Consider the following 16,573-nt stretch of genomic DNA (forward strand, 5'->3'; position numbering starts at 1 on the left):
TCCGGCAAGCTTATATTGGGGAGCTGTAAGACTTCCAGCAGTTAAGGTAAGTCCCCAGGATGGTGGAATATAAGGTTTCTATCTCCCTGGTGAACAATAGGGTGGAAAGGATAGCCCCAGCAGTAGGGTATATTTATTTTCTTCAGCACCTGGAGAAAGGGTTTAAGGGCCCTTCGGAGGCCTTGAGTAAACTTGGAGAAATCCGGCAAGACGTGCCCCTGTGTATTCAATGGTCCAAACTTCCCTGGCCTTCCTCATAATGTCTTCGCTGGTACAAAAGAAATGAATCCGGCATAGTACATCTCTTGGCCGTTGTGGATCTTTGCTGCAGGGGCCCAGTGTTCTATGTACCTGGTCTATTTCCAAATCCACATCAGAGGGAACATTCAACAATTCAAACAAAACAAAAATAGAGCTCACAGCAGTGGAAAGCTCTGAGTTTGGGATGGACTCTGGCAACCCCCGTATACGAATGTTATTTTCTACTACGGTTTACAGCATTTTCGTATAATAAAAAGAGCATATTGAGTTGGACTTCATGGCGTTCTAGAATCTCATGTGAAGACACTTGAGCTGAAAGTTCTGTACACGTAGATTGCAAAGCTAACGTAGTGCTTGTCACTTGCTGTAGTTATTGTTGTATGGCTTGGAACTCAACTTACAGAGCCTGAAGCAGAGGAGTCCCCCATGGTGCCCTGCAAGTATGGGCTGCTTATGGGTGAGCCTGAGTAACTCTGCATATGAGGGTAAGGTTATCAAGTAAGCTCAAGAGAAGCTGGCTCCTGAGATGAAGCAGGTGCCTGTAACCCAGTGCCTGTAATCTTACTTTCGTTGCCACAGATGCAGCCGCAACTTGAGGCTGCAGATTTTGCGGCCTGGTCTTTTGCTGCCTGCGCGTCTGTAGCAAGGAAGCCAACCAGCACGCTGGAAGTGCCGTCGTTGTCCACTGCTCGGCTTTTCAGTGTCCCCCCTTAGTATTTGGACCCATGGAAGATGTTTTAGAGGCACCGGGGGTGCTTACACACGCTGGAATCCCTTCGGGCAAGACGCAGCTCGAGCCATAAGCGTGCTACTCCACCATGAGCTAGCCATGCCCCAAGTTTTAAAATATATCATACCTGGGATGTTTTCCAATAGAGCAATAGGAAGTCTAGTAATCTAGCAATAATGTTGCACCTTTGTTTGAAAAGAATATAGAGTTTTTCAATTTGATTACATTGAATAAATGTAATAATATTATATTAGTTTTTATCACTATTTATTATATTATATTTTATGATTTCGTGTTTAAACTTTATTTACTTTACTAGACCCTTGTTTGGACAGATTTCAGTGAGTTATTCCTAAGAATACATTTCCATGCAAAACAATGTACGGCTTTGACAAAAATACTGACTGACATGCAAAAAATCAGACCGCCAGGGAGGTTAAACTACACAGCACTGGGCATAATAAAAAAAGATGGAAAAGTGTACATTTTAACAAGCCAGGCATTAGAAAGTAGGGGGTAGGTAGAACACAAATAATAGAGGTTACTAAATAACTAGGAGCACTAAATTTGCTGTGTCTTGCCCAAAAACATTTTCTGGGGAGAACACTGAAGTCTAAATGCTAGATGGATAGACTTCAAATTGTTTAGAAACATGCTTATAACTCCTTCCAGATTGAACAATTGCTTCTCCAAGATCATCGCTGATGGCTTTCCTCTTTGGCATTGTTTAACATACACCTAAATGCTCCAGAATAGCATACTGCCAAAACTACTTTTAAAGAAGTGGTCACAGTAATTGATGATCAATTATTTAGGCGCATTTGATTAGAAGAGGTTTGCTGCTACTTAGGGTTACGTTCAGTCCTGCTTTTGAAAATGTGGCCGGTAAACACTCCTGGAAGCCTTGTCTGCACAGGCTTCCAGGCATAAAACAAAACAAAAAAAAAATGTACAGGCTTTTATAGGTGTTTGCAAGTCTATGCACAGCCAAACAACCCCCTAGAAGCTACATGAAGCTTCTGAACAAATGCTTATGAAAGCCTAAAGCTTGCAAAAGTATGTAAAAGCCTTCACGCTTTTAAAAACAGGCTTTAAAAAAAAACAAAACAAAAAAAAAAAAAAAACAGACCCAATAATTTTTCTAGGCTTTTGCAAGCATTTGCAGGCTTTAAAATGTCAAATGGAGCAGCTGCACACGTAAAATTAGGAACAATCCCCATAACATCCCACAATGACCTCTAAATGCAGTTGCATTTGTCCTTAACAGAAGCCCAAAGCCAATTCACACAGACCCTTACAAACTATAGAAAAGCCTTTACTGTGCCATGGGAAATTTTTCTTTAATTTTTTTTTTTTTACTTAATTAGCTTGTCATACTGAGAAAAGGTCAATTTCATCCCTGTGTATCCAATTGTTTTCCCCTGCAATCTTCATCCGATTGTGTATAGTACTTCTCCCATTCTGCCTGGCAAATCTCATCTCTGTGTAGCCTCATCATCCCTGTATATCCTCACCAATCACACCTCTACTAACATCATTGATGAATTCAGCTTCTTCATCTGCCTCAAACTAATCTGCATTTATCTCTCCCATTCTACCTGCCAAATTTCATCCCTGTGTGTCCAATTGTTTTCCCGTGCAATTTTTATCTGGTTTTGTATGGTATGTCTCCCACTGTAGATGAATTTATTGCACCAAACTAAATCTCCCCATAGATTTATCTGTTCACTTTCTCTTTGTTCCAGCTGAGTGCACATTAATATTTATTGCCCTGGCAACCTCCCCTACCCAAGTTCAACTGATATCCCAAATTCCTTGTTACTCCGATGAATTAATCCATATTAAGGAACCAAAGCACTTCTATTTAAACAACAGGCAAGGTCATGTGGGGACCCTGGTCACATGACCGAATTGCCAAATTATTAGTGCGATGAGAAATAATCCATGGGATTGAAGCAGCAATTGGAACAGAATTGGACATACCATTACACTCTGCAACTCCCAACTCTTGCCTTTGGACTGATTCATCCACCTGGACTCCAACACAACCCTGGTCGCCCCCACAGCCTCTCTCTTCCTTACACTTTCAGCAAGATACTCCCTTCTCCTAACCTCATCCCCATTCACCCTACCCATAAGTTCTTACACCCCTTACTCTGGCAGTCAATGCAATAAATGGCCAACAATTACCTCTATACACAGCCTTCTCCTTTCTAAATCTCTAAACCTCCTGGCTCTCAATGAAACTTGGCTTTTCATCCTCATACTCTGCCTCTGCTGCTGGTCTCTCCTATGAAGGCCTGCACTTTACACATACCCCTAGATCAACAGAGTAGGGGGTGGTGTGGGTCTCATTCGCTCACCTAACTGTACATACAGAGTCCTTCCTACCCCACCCACTCTCATTTTCACCTCATTTTACGTCCACTCTGTCCATCTTTTCTGCCCCCTACCCCTATTGTTGCTTCAGTCTACCGCGCCTTCCAGCCCATTATCACAAGTTTCGGATAACTTTGCCTCTTGGCTCCGACACATTCTTTCCTATGACCTGCCCAACCTCATCCTTGCTGACTTTAATGTTGCAGTAGATGAGCCCAACCTTCCTACCTCAGCCAAACTGCTCTCTATTACCTCCTCCTTTGGACTCACAAAGAACATAAACAGCCCCACAGACATTGCCGGACACAATTTAGACCTAGCTTCATAACTCTGCAACCTCACCTTCCTTGACAACTCACCATTTTCCCTTTCTGATCACAACCTTATCACCTTTAACCTATCAATCTCTTGCCCTCTTTTGCCAAATCCCAGACCTGGCCAATGGCAAAAAGATATCCGAAACCTTGACCACAACCTATTTTCACACTGCCTTAAGTCTCTAACCCCCACCCTCTCTAAAATCACATCTTCGGATAAAGCTGCCATTCAACCACACTTTCTCTGCCGCTGGATAAAGTTGCTCCTGCCAACTTTCGCTACCCCCATCCTGGTAACCCCCGACCCTGGCACAACAATCACACTAAACATCTACAAAAGACTGTTCGTGCAGCTGTGCACAAGTGGAGGAAATCTGGCTTCAGGGCTGACTTCATGGACTACAAAGGCAGACTACAACACTTTAATACTGAACCCACTGTCACCAAGCAAAACTTTTTTCAGCTGTCATTTCTTTTCAAGCTTCCAAACCTCGCAGACTCTTCTCAACAATTGTCCCCCTCCTAAACCGCACACCTGTGCCCCCCACAACAACCTTCACTGCCCAAGACAATGCCCTCCTCCTTTCTACTGGTATCTACCCCTCCCCTTTTAGACATGCCATTATTCTCCCTATCCTCAAGATACCCTTACTTGACCCCTTTATACTTTATAGGTACTGTCCTATCTTCCTTCTTCCATATGTTTCCAAACTTCTTTATCGCCTTGTCTACCTGAGCACTAACTCTTTCCTTGACCCTCTCCAGTCTGGCTTTCGACCTACCCATTCCACCGAAACAGCCCTTACTAAAGAGGCCAAAGACCTCACCAGCGCTAGGTCCCAAGGAAACTTTTCCCTCTTGCCACTTGGCTGCCCAATCAAACAGTACATCCAGGTCTGCTTGTAGATTATAGACATCCTGTATGGACATAATACCATTACATAGTTTGGTGTCATCTGCAAACACAGAAATGGTACTTTTAATCCCAAACTCTATATCATTTATAAAGATGTTAAACATTAAAAGGTCCCAACACTGAACCCTGGGGTACAACACTAATAAACTTAGACCATTCAAAGTATGAATCATTATTTACAACTCTCTGGATGCAATCTTTAAGCCAGTTCTCTATCCATTTACAGACTGACTTTTCTAAACCTATCGACTCTAACTTGCATATTAACCATCTGTGGGGTACAGTGTCAAATGCTTTAGCAAAGTCCAAGTACACTATATCAACTGCTATTCCACTGTCGATCTATCTGTTTACTTCCTCAAAAAAAGAGAGTAAATTTGTTTGACAACTTCTGTCTTTCTTGAAGCCATGCTGATTATCACTTTTATTATTATTTTCTAGCAGAAACTCCTCTATGTGGCTCTTTATCAAACTCTTTAGGACCTTTGAGGTCACATGGATATAACCCATCAGGTCCTGATGCTTTGTCAACCTTAATTTTTTCCAGCTGTTTCTCAATAATATCAATTCTGAGCCATTGTGACTCATTTAAGGCAGTGACATTGCTAATATGAATTTAGACTTGAGCTCTGCCATTTTCCTTCGTGTACACAAAGCTAAAAAAAAGTGTTTAGTAAATCTGTCTTGTCTTTATCCCCAGTTATCAACCCAGTGACATCCTTTAATGGGCCTTCATACTCAGATCTGATCTTTTTGCTATTAATATATTTGTAAAAAAATTGGGGGTTTGCCACACTTTCATTTGCAATCTGTCTTTCATTTTGAAGTTTTGCACATTTTATCTCCTTTTTACATCTTTCTTATATTCTCTATAGGTTTCAAATAATGAAGGTGATCCTTCATTTTTATATTTTTGGAATGCCCTTTTCTTGTTCCTTATGGCTTTTTTACCATCAGCTGTAAGCCACATAGGTTTTAATTTTAGCTTCACCCTAATTTTACCCTTAAACTTATTACCCATTGGAATATATTTTTCAGTTTGATTTTGTAGAACCGACTTGAAACATTCCCATTTCTATTCTCTGTTCTTTGAGGACAATATTGTCTCCCAGTCCAAGTCACAAAGAGCCGCCCTTATTTCCCAAATGGAAAATTTGCTCTCTTAAAATTAAATGTTTTTATCTTTCCTGTTTTTGCTTCCTGTTTACAGCTTACATTAAATGAAATCATATTATGGTCACTGCTATCCAGATTCTCTTTTATTTGCACATTTGTTATAAGCTCTGCATTGTTAGAAAGAACTAGGTCCAGCAGAGTATCATTTCTAGTTGGGGCTTCTATAAACTGTACCACAAAATTATCTTGTATTAAATTCAGAAATTTCCTCCATTTTGCTGTTCCTGTAGTACCATTACTCCAGGCAATGTCAGGGTAGTTGAAATCTCCCATGATAAAAACACTTCTACATTTTGCTGCTTTTTCTATCTGTGCTAGTAGTTGATTTTCTATTTCTTCCTTAGCACTGGAGGGCCTATAGCGGACTGCAATAATTAATTGTGTGTTATTCAACCCCACCCATATTATCTCAACCTCATCGCTTGTTCCCTCCGCAATTTCTTCTTTCACTTTCAGATCACTTCGCACATACAGACAGACACCACCACCATTTCGTTTGACTCTGTCTTTAAGAAAGAGAGTATACCCAGGAATATTGACAGCCCAGTAATGCGAAGAACAAAGTCAGGATTCAGCAATACCAACTAAGTCATAATTCTCCTCACTCATTAAGGCTACCAACTCCCCTATGTTGTTTGTTAGACTTCTAGCATTGGTGAACAGGCTCTTTAAACCATTGCTGCTTTTCCCATCATTGTTTGCCAAATCATGTTGTTTTTCAGTACAACTAGTACTGCACAATCCAATGTTTGTTTGTAATTATCCATAATCCTCCCCCCAACTATCCCCAATCCACCCTCCATTAGTGTCTGACCCCTGACTAACCTTTCTGACACCTTATTTGAATGTCCCAGCCCCCTCTGTCCTAGTTTAAATATTACTCCACCATTCCCCTAATTCTTTCCCCTAGCACACCAGACCCCCTTTCATTTAGGTGCAAATCATCTCTGGCATACAGGTTGTACCCCAATGAAAAGTCAGCCCAGTGCTCTATGAACCCAAACCGTTACCTTCTACGCCAGGACTTAAGCCATGCATTTAGCTGCCTAAGCTCCCTCCCTGATTTTTAAGGATCCTCCATCTTCCATTTATATTGTCATTGGTTCCAACATGGACCAAGACAGCTGGGTCCTGTCCGGTCCCTCCCAGTAGTTTGTCCACTCAGTCTACCACATGCCAAACCCTGGCACCAGGGAGACAGCAAACCATTCAGTTGAAGGCATCTGGGCGACAAACTATTCTATCAGTCCTCCTGATGATAAGAATCCCCTATGACTACCAATTGTCTTTTCCTTCCTGCGTTTCCCTCCCCTCCACTACTAGATGGGCTGCTCTCCCTGCTGTTAGGGGTAGCAGTAACATCTCGAGTTGCCACCCGCACATCTTCACATAACCTTGCAAACATGTTGGGGTGCTCAAACCCAGGGCTGGCCTTCCTTTTCCGGGGGCCCCTACCACTCCTATTTACATTAATCCAACTCCCTACTTGCTCATCCTGATTAACCTCTCCACCCTCCACATCTAAGCCATTTACTGCCTGCTCAGTGAGCAGGAGACCCCTCTCAAGGTGATCCAGGGATTTCAGTGTTGCAATGTGCTTTTCCAGCTCTCCAATGCGAGATACCAGAAAGGTGACATGCACACATCTGTCACAGCGGTATTCACCTAGGAGCTTTTGCTCCATTTGTGCATACATATGGCAGACTGTGCACTGAACCAAACCTTCCACCTTGTTACCACTCATCTTCCCAGTAACAATGTTTGTTTGTTTGTTTACAAGGAGTTATAAACGCTTACTTACAGTTTTTGGTTACCATAAGGATTTAACTCTTTTCTAACTCCACTTGCTTAAAAGTTCACTTGTTTCACAAGCCAACCATGCGCTCCATTGGAATCAGTGACACTGCTCTATCTTGGTTTGCTTCCTATCTGTCTGACCGCTCCTTTCAAGTTTCTTTCAATGGTAATTTCTCCTCTCCTCCCTGTTGGTGTTCCCCAAGGATCAGTCCTTGGACTAGTTCTCTTTTCTCTATACACCTCCTCACTCACTGGTCTCATATTCTCCTTTGGCTTACAGTACCATCTGTATGCTGATGACACTCAAATCTATCCTGTCCAGCCCTGACTTGTCTCCCTCAGTACTGGATAACGTTCAAGAACTTATAATCTTCCCCCCTCAATTTTCAAATCTACCCCTGACATATTCCTAACCGTTAACAGCCCTGATATTCGTCCCTCCCCTAAGGCACATTATCTTGGTGTCATTCTGCCCTCTCTTTTACCCCCCATATTCAGAACATTTCCAGGTCATGTCACTTTCACCTGCGCAATCTCCAAAATCTCCCCCTACCTATCCCCAGAGACCACCAAACTCCTTGTACACGCCCTTATCATCTATCATCTGGTTGATTGTAACATCTCTGGTATTCCACTAACCCAACTCTCTCCTCTACAATCTAATATGATTGCTGCAGCCAGACTCATCCATCCTTCCCACCACTCTTCTTCTGCTGCATCTCTCTGTGGTTCACTTAATTGGCTTTCATTTCAACTTAGAATTAAATTCAAGCTCCTGTGCTTTGCCTTCAAATCCCTCCACAGTTCCTGTGCTACCTACCTTTCTAACCTAGTAAAAAAAAAAAAAAAAAAAAAAAAAAAAATAATGATAACCTCAGTACACGCGTGGCTCCAAGACTTTTCTAGAGCTGCCCCAACTTTCTGTACAGCGATGCCCAATATGTTGGCCCTATTTAAATCCTGTTTAATAATAATCACAGAGACACAAACACAAACATTTACTATACAAATAATCCAAATGCTGAATTGATTCCCATTTGAAACCAATATGTCTATATAATTTAGAAGTGGTGCTTATCTTGTTTCCTCATCAATGTAATTAGCCACTCTCCTAAATCTAATGTGAGTTTAAAAAAAGTATGACGATAGCTAGGGTACTAGTGCAGCAAAAAGATAATATATTGTAAAAAACAATTAGACAAAAAAACTTTTCATAAAATATGTAACACAGCATTTATATCAGTCTTTCTCATATATAAAGTGGTGGGAAGAATGATTAATGAACTAGACAGTAATATTGTGCGAACGCCCTCCCAGTCCGCACCCCTGGGCATAGACATTCCAGCACACACCAGCAGGCTGAGAAGGGCCGTCACAGGGCAAGGTGAACAAATCTGTTACCCCTTGCTACACACACCATCACAGGTAGACTGTCACCATGTGCTTAGATGTACTGTTACCCTAGGCAACCAGTTATGATACTGCTTCTTTAATTCTCTGTCACCCACTGCCACTTAGGGTTGTCTCAGTGATCACAATGTTTGTAGTTGTGTCTTCAGGTTAGCAAGTTACATTATTTTTACTTGAGAATTCAGATTCAGCTTACACTTTTTATAGTGTAAAAACATACAAAAACAGTACAAAAACAATTACAGAAAAATAAGGACCAGTCAAAGAGCAATAACAGAACTATAGCAACTGCATAAAATAAAAGGGAAAGCTGTGAAATAATACTTAAGTGGAGTTGGTTTTCCTGGTCCAGGCTGCTGTGTAAAGTCCAAGTTATTAGCCAGAGTCACTGGGCTCCCTGCAGTGCTTAATGTGTTAGTGCTTTTCTCCCTAGCAACAAGATTGTATCAGTGAAAGCTCCCTCTGCTAGACTTACATGGCTTTTTTGATGCCAACAACAGAGGTGGGACTAATAGGACCTATTCAATAATAGCAGGGTGGGGGATGTCTGAGGGGCTGTGTCCACATAGATTATGATGCTTGTGGACAGTCCCAAAAGGCCCTTGTTCTAGCCATTATTAATAATTTAAAGTACAGGTTTTATGAAATACCAACCCTCAGAATAATATTCACCACAAAATAAGGCATTCACAGGGACCAAACTAGGCATGTCTGGGACTTGTGGTTCAGCAGAACAGGCTAAATATGGTTTCCAGGCTTTCCAGAGGCACAGGAGACTAGTTCTTTGTCTCGAAATGCTCAACATAAAGATCCAACTACAAATCAGCCAACTACTACTTTATACAGAATAGTAAATTATAAATATAAAGATTAATAATAAATGGGTTGCAAAGTACAGCTCTGAGTTCAATCAGAGACATTTTGTCTAGTCTTATGTGAATTTTATGAGTCTTGCAGACACAAAAACCAGGAAGTCACAATAGGTGTTGTGACTAGAGGAAGGACACGGATTGTCAGATAAAAAAATACCTGATAATGGGAAATGTATGACTCTAGTCTGCTGGAGACAATTTTCAGACAAAGGCATTTTAAAAGAAGACAATTTTATATTTAAGGGGGAAGATCAGGAATTAACCCGTCTGGTGGTATTCCCGAGTGTAAAAAAAACATGCAAAAAGCGGTAACCCTGAGCCAAACTTGGGGTAGCTAAAACATAAAAAAACACACTTACCCTGTCCCATAGGCGCTCTCTGGTGTCCTGCCGGTCGGATCTCCTCCTCCCGCCACGTCTTCTTCCTCTGATCCTCAGCCGGTTAATGCAGTAACGTTTCCCGGTGACGTCAGTGGATACGCGCGTGTGTGTGTGTGTGGAAGGCGCAGTGGGAAATTTAAATACGTTTGTACTGGATTCAATACAAAATTAGCTGTATCGATTCCAATACAAAGACATCTTTATATGATATAAATATATAAATATTAAAAATATATAAATATTACGCATCACATCAATCAAGCCAAAGAGGTGATGCAGAAGTCAGGGGGGGATCACTGGAGGATGCCGCTGGATCGAGGGGAGCAGGTAGGATTTTTTAATGCTCCCCCGAGTGTGGCTCGGGGTTACCAATTTTGGTACCGCTTTCTCGGGGGATCGGGAAGCCGACCAGCAGACGGGGATGGATAACAGTGGCATCAAGCACCACATCATTCTAGGATGGATGCTTGGTCCCCCGCTAAGGCATTGGTGCACAGGGGGAGGGGATTAGTGTAAGGGGAAAGCAAATAATGAGGGAGGATTCAGTGGGTTAAACAAAAAGATTGCATAAAAATGTGATGAACTAAAGCCTTTTTTTTTTTTTACAAAATCACTTCATTTCAGGGGCTCAAAAGTAATTGGACAATTGACTCAAAGGTTATTTCATGGGGTGGTGTGGGCAATCCCTTTGTATGACTATCAATTAGGCAGATAAAGGGCCTGGAGTTCATTTGAGTGGTGGGGGGGGGGTGCTTGTATGTGGAAGATTTTGCTGTGAACAGACAACATGCGGTCAAAGGAGCTCTCCATGCAGGATAAACAAGCCATCCTCAAGCTGCAAAAACAGAAAAAAAAACATTTGAGAAATTGCTATATTATTAGGAGTAGCAAAATCTACAGTTTGGTACATCATGAGAAACAAAGCACTGGTGAACTCAGCAACGCCAAAAGAGACCTGGACATCCACGGAAAACAACAGTGGTGGATGATTGCAGTATCATTTCCATGGTGAAGAGAAAACCCTTCACAACAGCCAACCAAGTGAACAACACTCTCCAGGAAGAAGGCGCAGCAATATCCAACTCTACCATAAAGAGAAGACTGCATGAGTAGTAAATACAGGGGGTGCACTGCAAGGTGCAAGCCTCTCATAAGCCTCAAGAATAGAAAGGCTAAATTGGACTTTGCTCAAAAACATCTAAAAAAGTCAGCACAGTTCTGGAAAAACATTCTTTGGATAGATGAAACCAAGATCAACTTTAACTAGAATGAGGGCAAGAAAAACGTATAGAGGAGTAGTCGTGGAACATGATCCAAATCATACAACATCATGCATTTCACTTGTTGAAGACTAAAATTCGGACAGAAAGGCCCACACACAAACAGCAACTGAAAGCCGCTGCAGTAAAGGCCTGACAGAGCATTAAAAAGGTGGAAACCCAGCATCTGGTGATGTCCATGAGTTCAAGACCACAGGCTGTCATTGCCAGAAAAGGGTTTTCAACCAAGTATTAGAAATGAACATTTTATTTTCAGCTTTTTAATTTGTCCAATTACCTTTGAGCCCCTGAAATTAGGTGACTGTGTTAGAAAAAAAGGCTTTAGTTCCTCACATTTTTATGCAATCTTTTTGTTCAACCCACTGAATTAAAGCTGAAAGTCTGCAGTTCAACTGCTTTAGAGTTGTTTCATTTAAAATAATTGTGCTAATGTACAGAACCAAAATTGGAAAAAAGTTGTCGCTGTCCAAATATTTATAGAAAATAACTGTACAAGAAATTGGTATCTGGAAGATGGTCATGTTTAGTGTGTGGTATGGGGGAATGATTTCAGTTAGCCAGGAGTTACCAATATTCGCATTGAAGAGATAGGTGTTTCTGAATGGAAATATTAGTAAAAATCATTGATGTCAAGGTTAACCCCCTAAGGGGTGTTCCCGAGTGTGACTCGGGGCCGTAATAAATAAATATAATTATCATACCTGGGAGTTAATCCTAAGAATTACAAGCCCACAATATAAACAAAAATTTCTATGCAAAAAAAATAGGATCACTTTTTGCATCAAAAAATTACAGAATTAGAACGCTAGGGGGGTTAATATGAATCATATAGGGTGTGATGCAATAACCAAGTTATAGCCTAATTCCTTGGTTACGCATATGTGTGGAATACAATCATAAAGAGCATATTAGAACATAATAGAATTGAGTAAATAAACAGCCAGTTCTAGTTTTAACATTGTTGTAAATACAATGTTGTCACACTAGGGGAGACAGGACAGACACTACAGCTTGCACGGAAGTGGTGTGAGCCCTGAGAAGAGCCAAAGTGCAGAATCTAAGCAGTAACCAGGTCTTCTCCAGAGCCTCTAGTAGTGAGGATGCTGCGCTGCTGGTTACTGCCAGGTTGTGGTCCTTGGGCACACCAGGGTGGGCAGGATGATACACGATACCAAATCACTAAGCAGAAGAATAGTCAAGGAAGGCCAGGGTCAAGGCAGGGGACATATACCAAGGATCCAGGAAACAGACACCAGTGACACAGGGGCCACTGTGGGCACAGGGAACACAGGAGACACTGGAAGCAACAGAAGGCACAGGTGACACAGGAATATCAGACTGGTAGGAACACTGAAACAGCACAACAGAATGGGCTGGAAACAACCGACTGGGCAACAAGGGGTTAACACAGGAACTGGACAAAGGAAGCATTAAATTAAACAACAGGAACTAGCGGCTCTGAACGGCTCTGAACTAGTGGAGACACGTTGCACAAACATTGAGTGCTGTGTCTGAGCTAGCTTAATAGCCAGGGATGGTTAAGAGGCTATTTTCTGATTGGCCAGTGAAATTGATAAAGCTTGCTAGCGTAGGCACGCCCAAAGTCAGAACTGTCCGCGTGCAAAGGAGCGAGGCGTCTGCGCTTTAGTGAGGAAGAGGTAAGTGTGACAAATATAATCCAATCATGTAAAGTGAAATATTCAGTAACACAAAAGATGTGGAGGTGTTGATAAACATAATAGAAATTATATACCAGTAATTGATAAACATAATGGAAATTATGTAACAGTATTTTTTTTGATTACAGTGGATTGTCAGAAAATATATATAGTTGGATAAACATGTAGGTTCATAGAACAAAGGTGAATAATGTTCTCAAAATTGTCAATGGGATAGAATAAAACTGGAAGTCTATGATGTTTTATTATATTTTGCAAAGAAATGGCTTTTAGCTTATCATGTCATTGAGACCAGGATCTTTGGTTGCTCCAAGGTTTGCGATCCATTTACATTCAGTTTGTAAAAGTTTGTATCTGTGTCCCCACCTCGTGGGTTGGAGGGGATATGCTCAAATCAGAAAAAAAAAGAGATCACATGTGGGTCCAACTTGTGCTTAGTAGTGATGCGGTAACTAATGGGAGTAATAATTTTTCCATTTGTAATCGTATAGATGTATTCATAAATGCGTTTTTTCAATGGCCGTTTTGTGGCATCCTATTCCAGCTAAGTATTAAAATTAGCATCATAACATACATAAACCATTACTTTGATTGATCACATGAAGATTATTTACTTATATACAACTATATTTACCTTTCATTTAGTACATTTCTTCTCATACATTCAAGGATTATGACATAGATTTTTTCAGTGCAACTTACGTTCTATGAATATGTTTGTTTACTGAAGCACACTCGTGTTGTATTGCAATGTACGGCACGATAGATGTTATGTATTTCAACTTTAAATGAAAATACTATTTTCATGTACAGACTGAACAAACGTTCTTCGTCAAATCCTCGAAGGAAACCGACAGGAGAAACGTGTCGGCATACGAAACGTTTTCTTTCTCAATACCTTAATAGGGATATCACTGTCTAGTTCGTCGGTGATTCTTCCTACGATTTTATATATGAGAAAGACTGACTAAAATGCTGTGTTTTATGGACATTTTTCAAATTGTTCTTTTTAATATATTATCTTTTTGCCACACTAAAACCCTAGCTATCCTTGGTCTTTTCTTTCACTTATATGTCTATATACTGTACCTTATCCTCTTCAGACAAAAATGTAAGCTTTTCACGCTCAGTGGCTGATCCAACTGATAAAACATTTCCCAAAGAGACATTCTTAAATCCAACACTCTGCCTGATATCATCATCTGGAACAAAGAATGAAGAGCAGAAGACACATGATATTTAGTATAGTACTAAGTGCATCCAGCCACAAACCAAATATACAGATCTACAATTTTATATTTTTGAACTGTAATCTGAAATGTTACTTGTACATACTGTAGGGGCCAGTTAGCACTTCTGCATACCAGGGTGTGTCCTGTATGTGTCCCTTCCTAACAATTTATAAGCAATCTTCGATCAACAAAATAATTTGGGGCTGTACATACAAGCTTCCCAATTGCTTTTACTTATTTGTTTACCACAGGGTTGTCCAACTTTAGTCCTAAGGGCCAGGATCTGCACACTTTTAGTATTAGTATTTCTTAAAAAGAAATTTAGCAAGCTTTGCGTTAGGAGGCGGCCTCTGGACTCACAATCCTAGGCAATGCCTCACAGCAGGCGCAGTCTATTCCCTTCAGCGGTTGCGCTCTCGGTAGCACTGGGGTTTCAGAATGAGTGGCGAGGGTTGCTGCATCCCTGTAGCTGGGATTTTTCCCTCGGCATCCTCTGCACTGAGGCTGCACAGCTGAAGAAAATTGGAGCTGTTGCAGCTGATTAGCAGAGTGGTTCCTGTTAATCCCGTGCTGTCATTGCCTGCTGGGGCTGTATAGCCTCTCTGCTTCCAGTCAGATGTGCATGTTATAGCGTCTGCTAAGCTTACCTGTGTTGGATTGATTTTTGAATATTCTCTGTTACTGACCTGTGCTGTTCTTGACTATCTATTGAACTCTGCCTGGACAGACCTCTGCTTGTGCCTTTGCCTTTGTACTTAGCTGGATAGACTGATTTCCTGTGTTTTTGACCTCGGCTTGCTTTTGGATTTCCTGACATTCTGAACTCTGCATTTGTGTGCGTCAGGTTGGCTGCCAGTGTCCTAACAAAAAAAACTACCCGTGAAAAATAACTACCAGGGGGCGTATATCAATGGGACTGTACAATGACTTCATCGTTAGGAAAGTTTCACTTTCACTGACTGCTGCATCTCTCCCAGTACAAACCTCCATATCTCCTGAACAGTATGTCTTACCAACCTAAATTTTCAGGGTACACAGGGGACCCTCATAGCTAGCAGTAGCCCAAATTTCATCTCCCCACCTTTATTAGCTTTCAAAATATGGGGGTCAAAATTATAAAACTAGTGAAAACTGAACATCAGGGTTGCTGTTTGAAAAGTAAGTGTGTCTAGAAGCCTGAAATTAAACATACAAATTATGGACCCCCGGGGGCCACTTACATAGCAAGGAGGTGCGAACCCCAAATATATACCTATCTGTCATAAAACTAGAAATGTCATACTACACTACCCTGTCCACTTTGAACCCCAATTACTCTTAACAGGGAGTTGTACAAAACCAAAAGTGTAGGTGCAAGTGGCGGACACCTGTGTCCAACAACCCTTAAAAATTTAATCGTTAGACCATTGCCGGAACATGAAAAACTCTGCCAAAAAAAAAAAAAACTACCCTATTACACATTGCTGGAGGCTTCTAGCACTTGAACCCCCCCCTTGCGTTTCTTTCCCTGGAAGCATATTCAAATACAAACTACATCGTGTCCATTACCTCACAAGTTATGTACAAGCCACTGTGTTAAATTAAAGAAAATACAAACTGTAACTAATGAATCTTAATTATTCATATCTTTAAGTAAATAATCCGTTATATTAATTCATAGGAATTAGTGAGTCTCTTTAAATTTATATACATGAAGTTGAAGACCCAAAGCACTCCAGCAATTTTGTGCGTTGTATATCCACTTTTACCAATCACTGATAGACTTCTAGGATTGAATTTGTATAATTCTAACACTGTACTATAGGTTTCGAGATGAGACCCTGTTTTCTGACTTATTTCTCATACGCAAGTCTGACTTTTTAGTCAGTAGTACAGTGTGGATAAATGACACCTTTTGCTATTTTACAAACATTTTTATCTGCATAAACAATTTTTTAGGTTTTGTTGTATACTAAAAAAAATTGTAAATGATTTTATATATTATTATATCATTATTTTCTTTGTGCCGATAAAAAAGCCTGCTTTCTCTTTTTCTTCTCTGTTTAATAAGTTCAGTCCAAGTTGTGGACGTTAAAGGCTTTGGCACTTATCCAATTGATTGGGACAATATTGTGGTGCTAGGATATGCACAGCTAGCCACACTC

General features: G+C 40.8%; 1 protein-coding gene across 6 annotated transcripts in view; it reads right to left on the bottom strand.

The window, feature by feature from the left end:
• The window catches only part of DPP3 (dipeptidyl peptidase 3), a 98,996-nt gene that overhangs the window by 42,486 nt on the left and 39,937 nt on the right, over positions 1-16,573 (bottom strand). For all 6 annotated transcript variants that reach the window (XR_011922100.1, XM_072421329.1, XM_072421330.1 and 3 more), the window contains one exon: positions 14,287-14,399. Coding sequence is in view for 5 of the 6 variants with exons in the window: in XM_072421329.1 (XP_072277430.1) it covers positions 14,287-14,399 (113 nt within the window). In the remaining variant the exon portion in view is untranslated. The remainder of the gene's footprint in view (positions 1-14,286; positions 14,400-16,573) is intronic.

Source organism: Pyxicephalus adspersus, chromosome 9 (assembly GCF_032062135.1).
Source record: "Pyxicephalus adspersus chromosome 9, UCB_Pads_2.0, whole genome shotgun sequence".
Classification (NCBI taxonomy): Eukaryota; Metazoa; Chordata; class Amphibia; order Anura; family Pyxicephalidae; genus Pyxicephalus; species Pyxicephalus adspersus.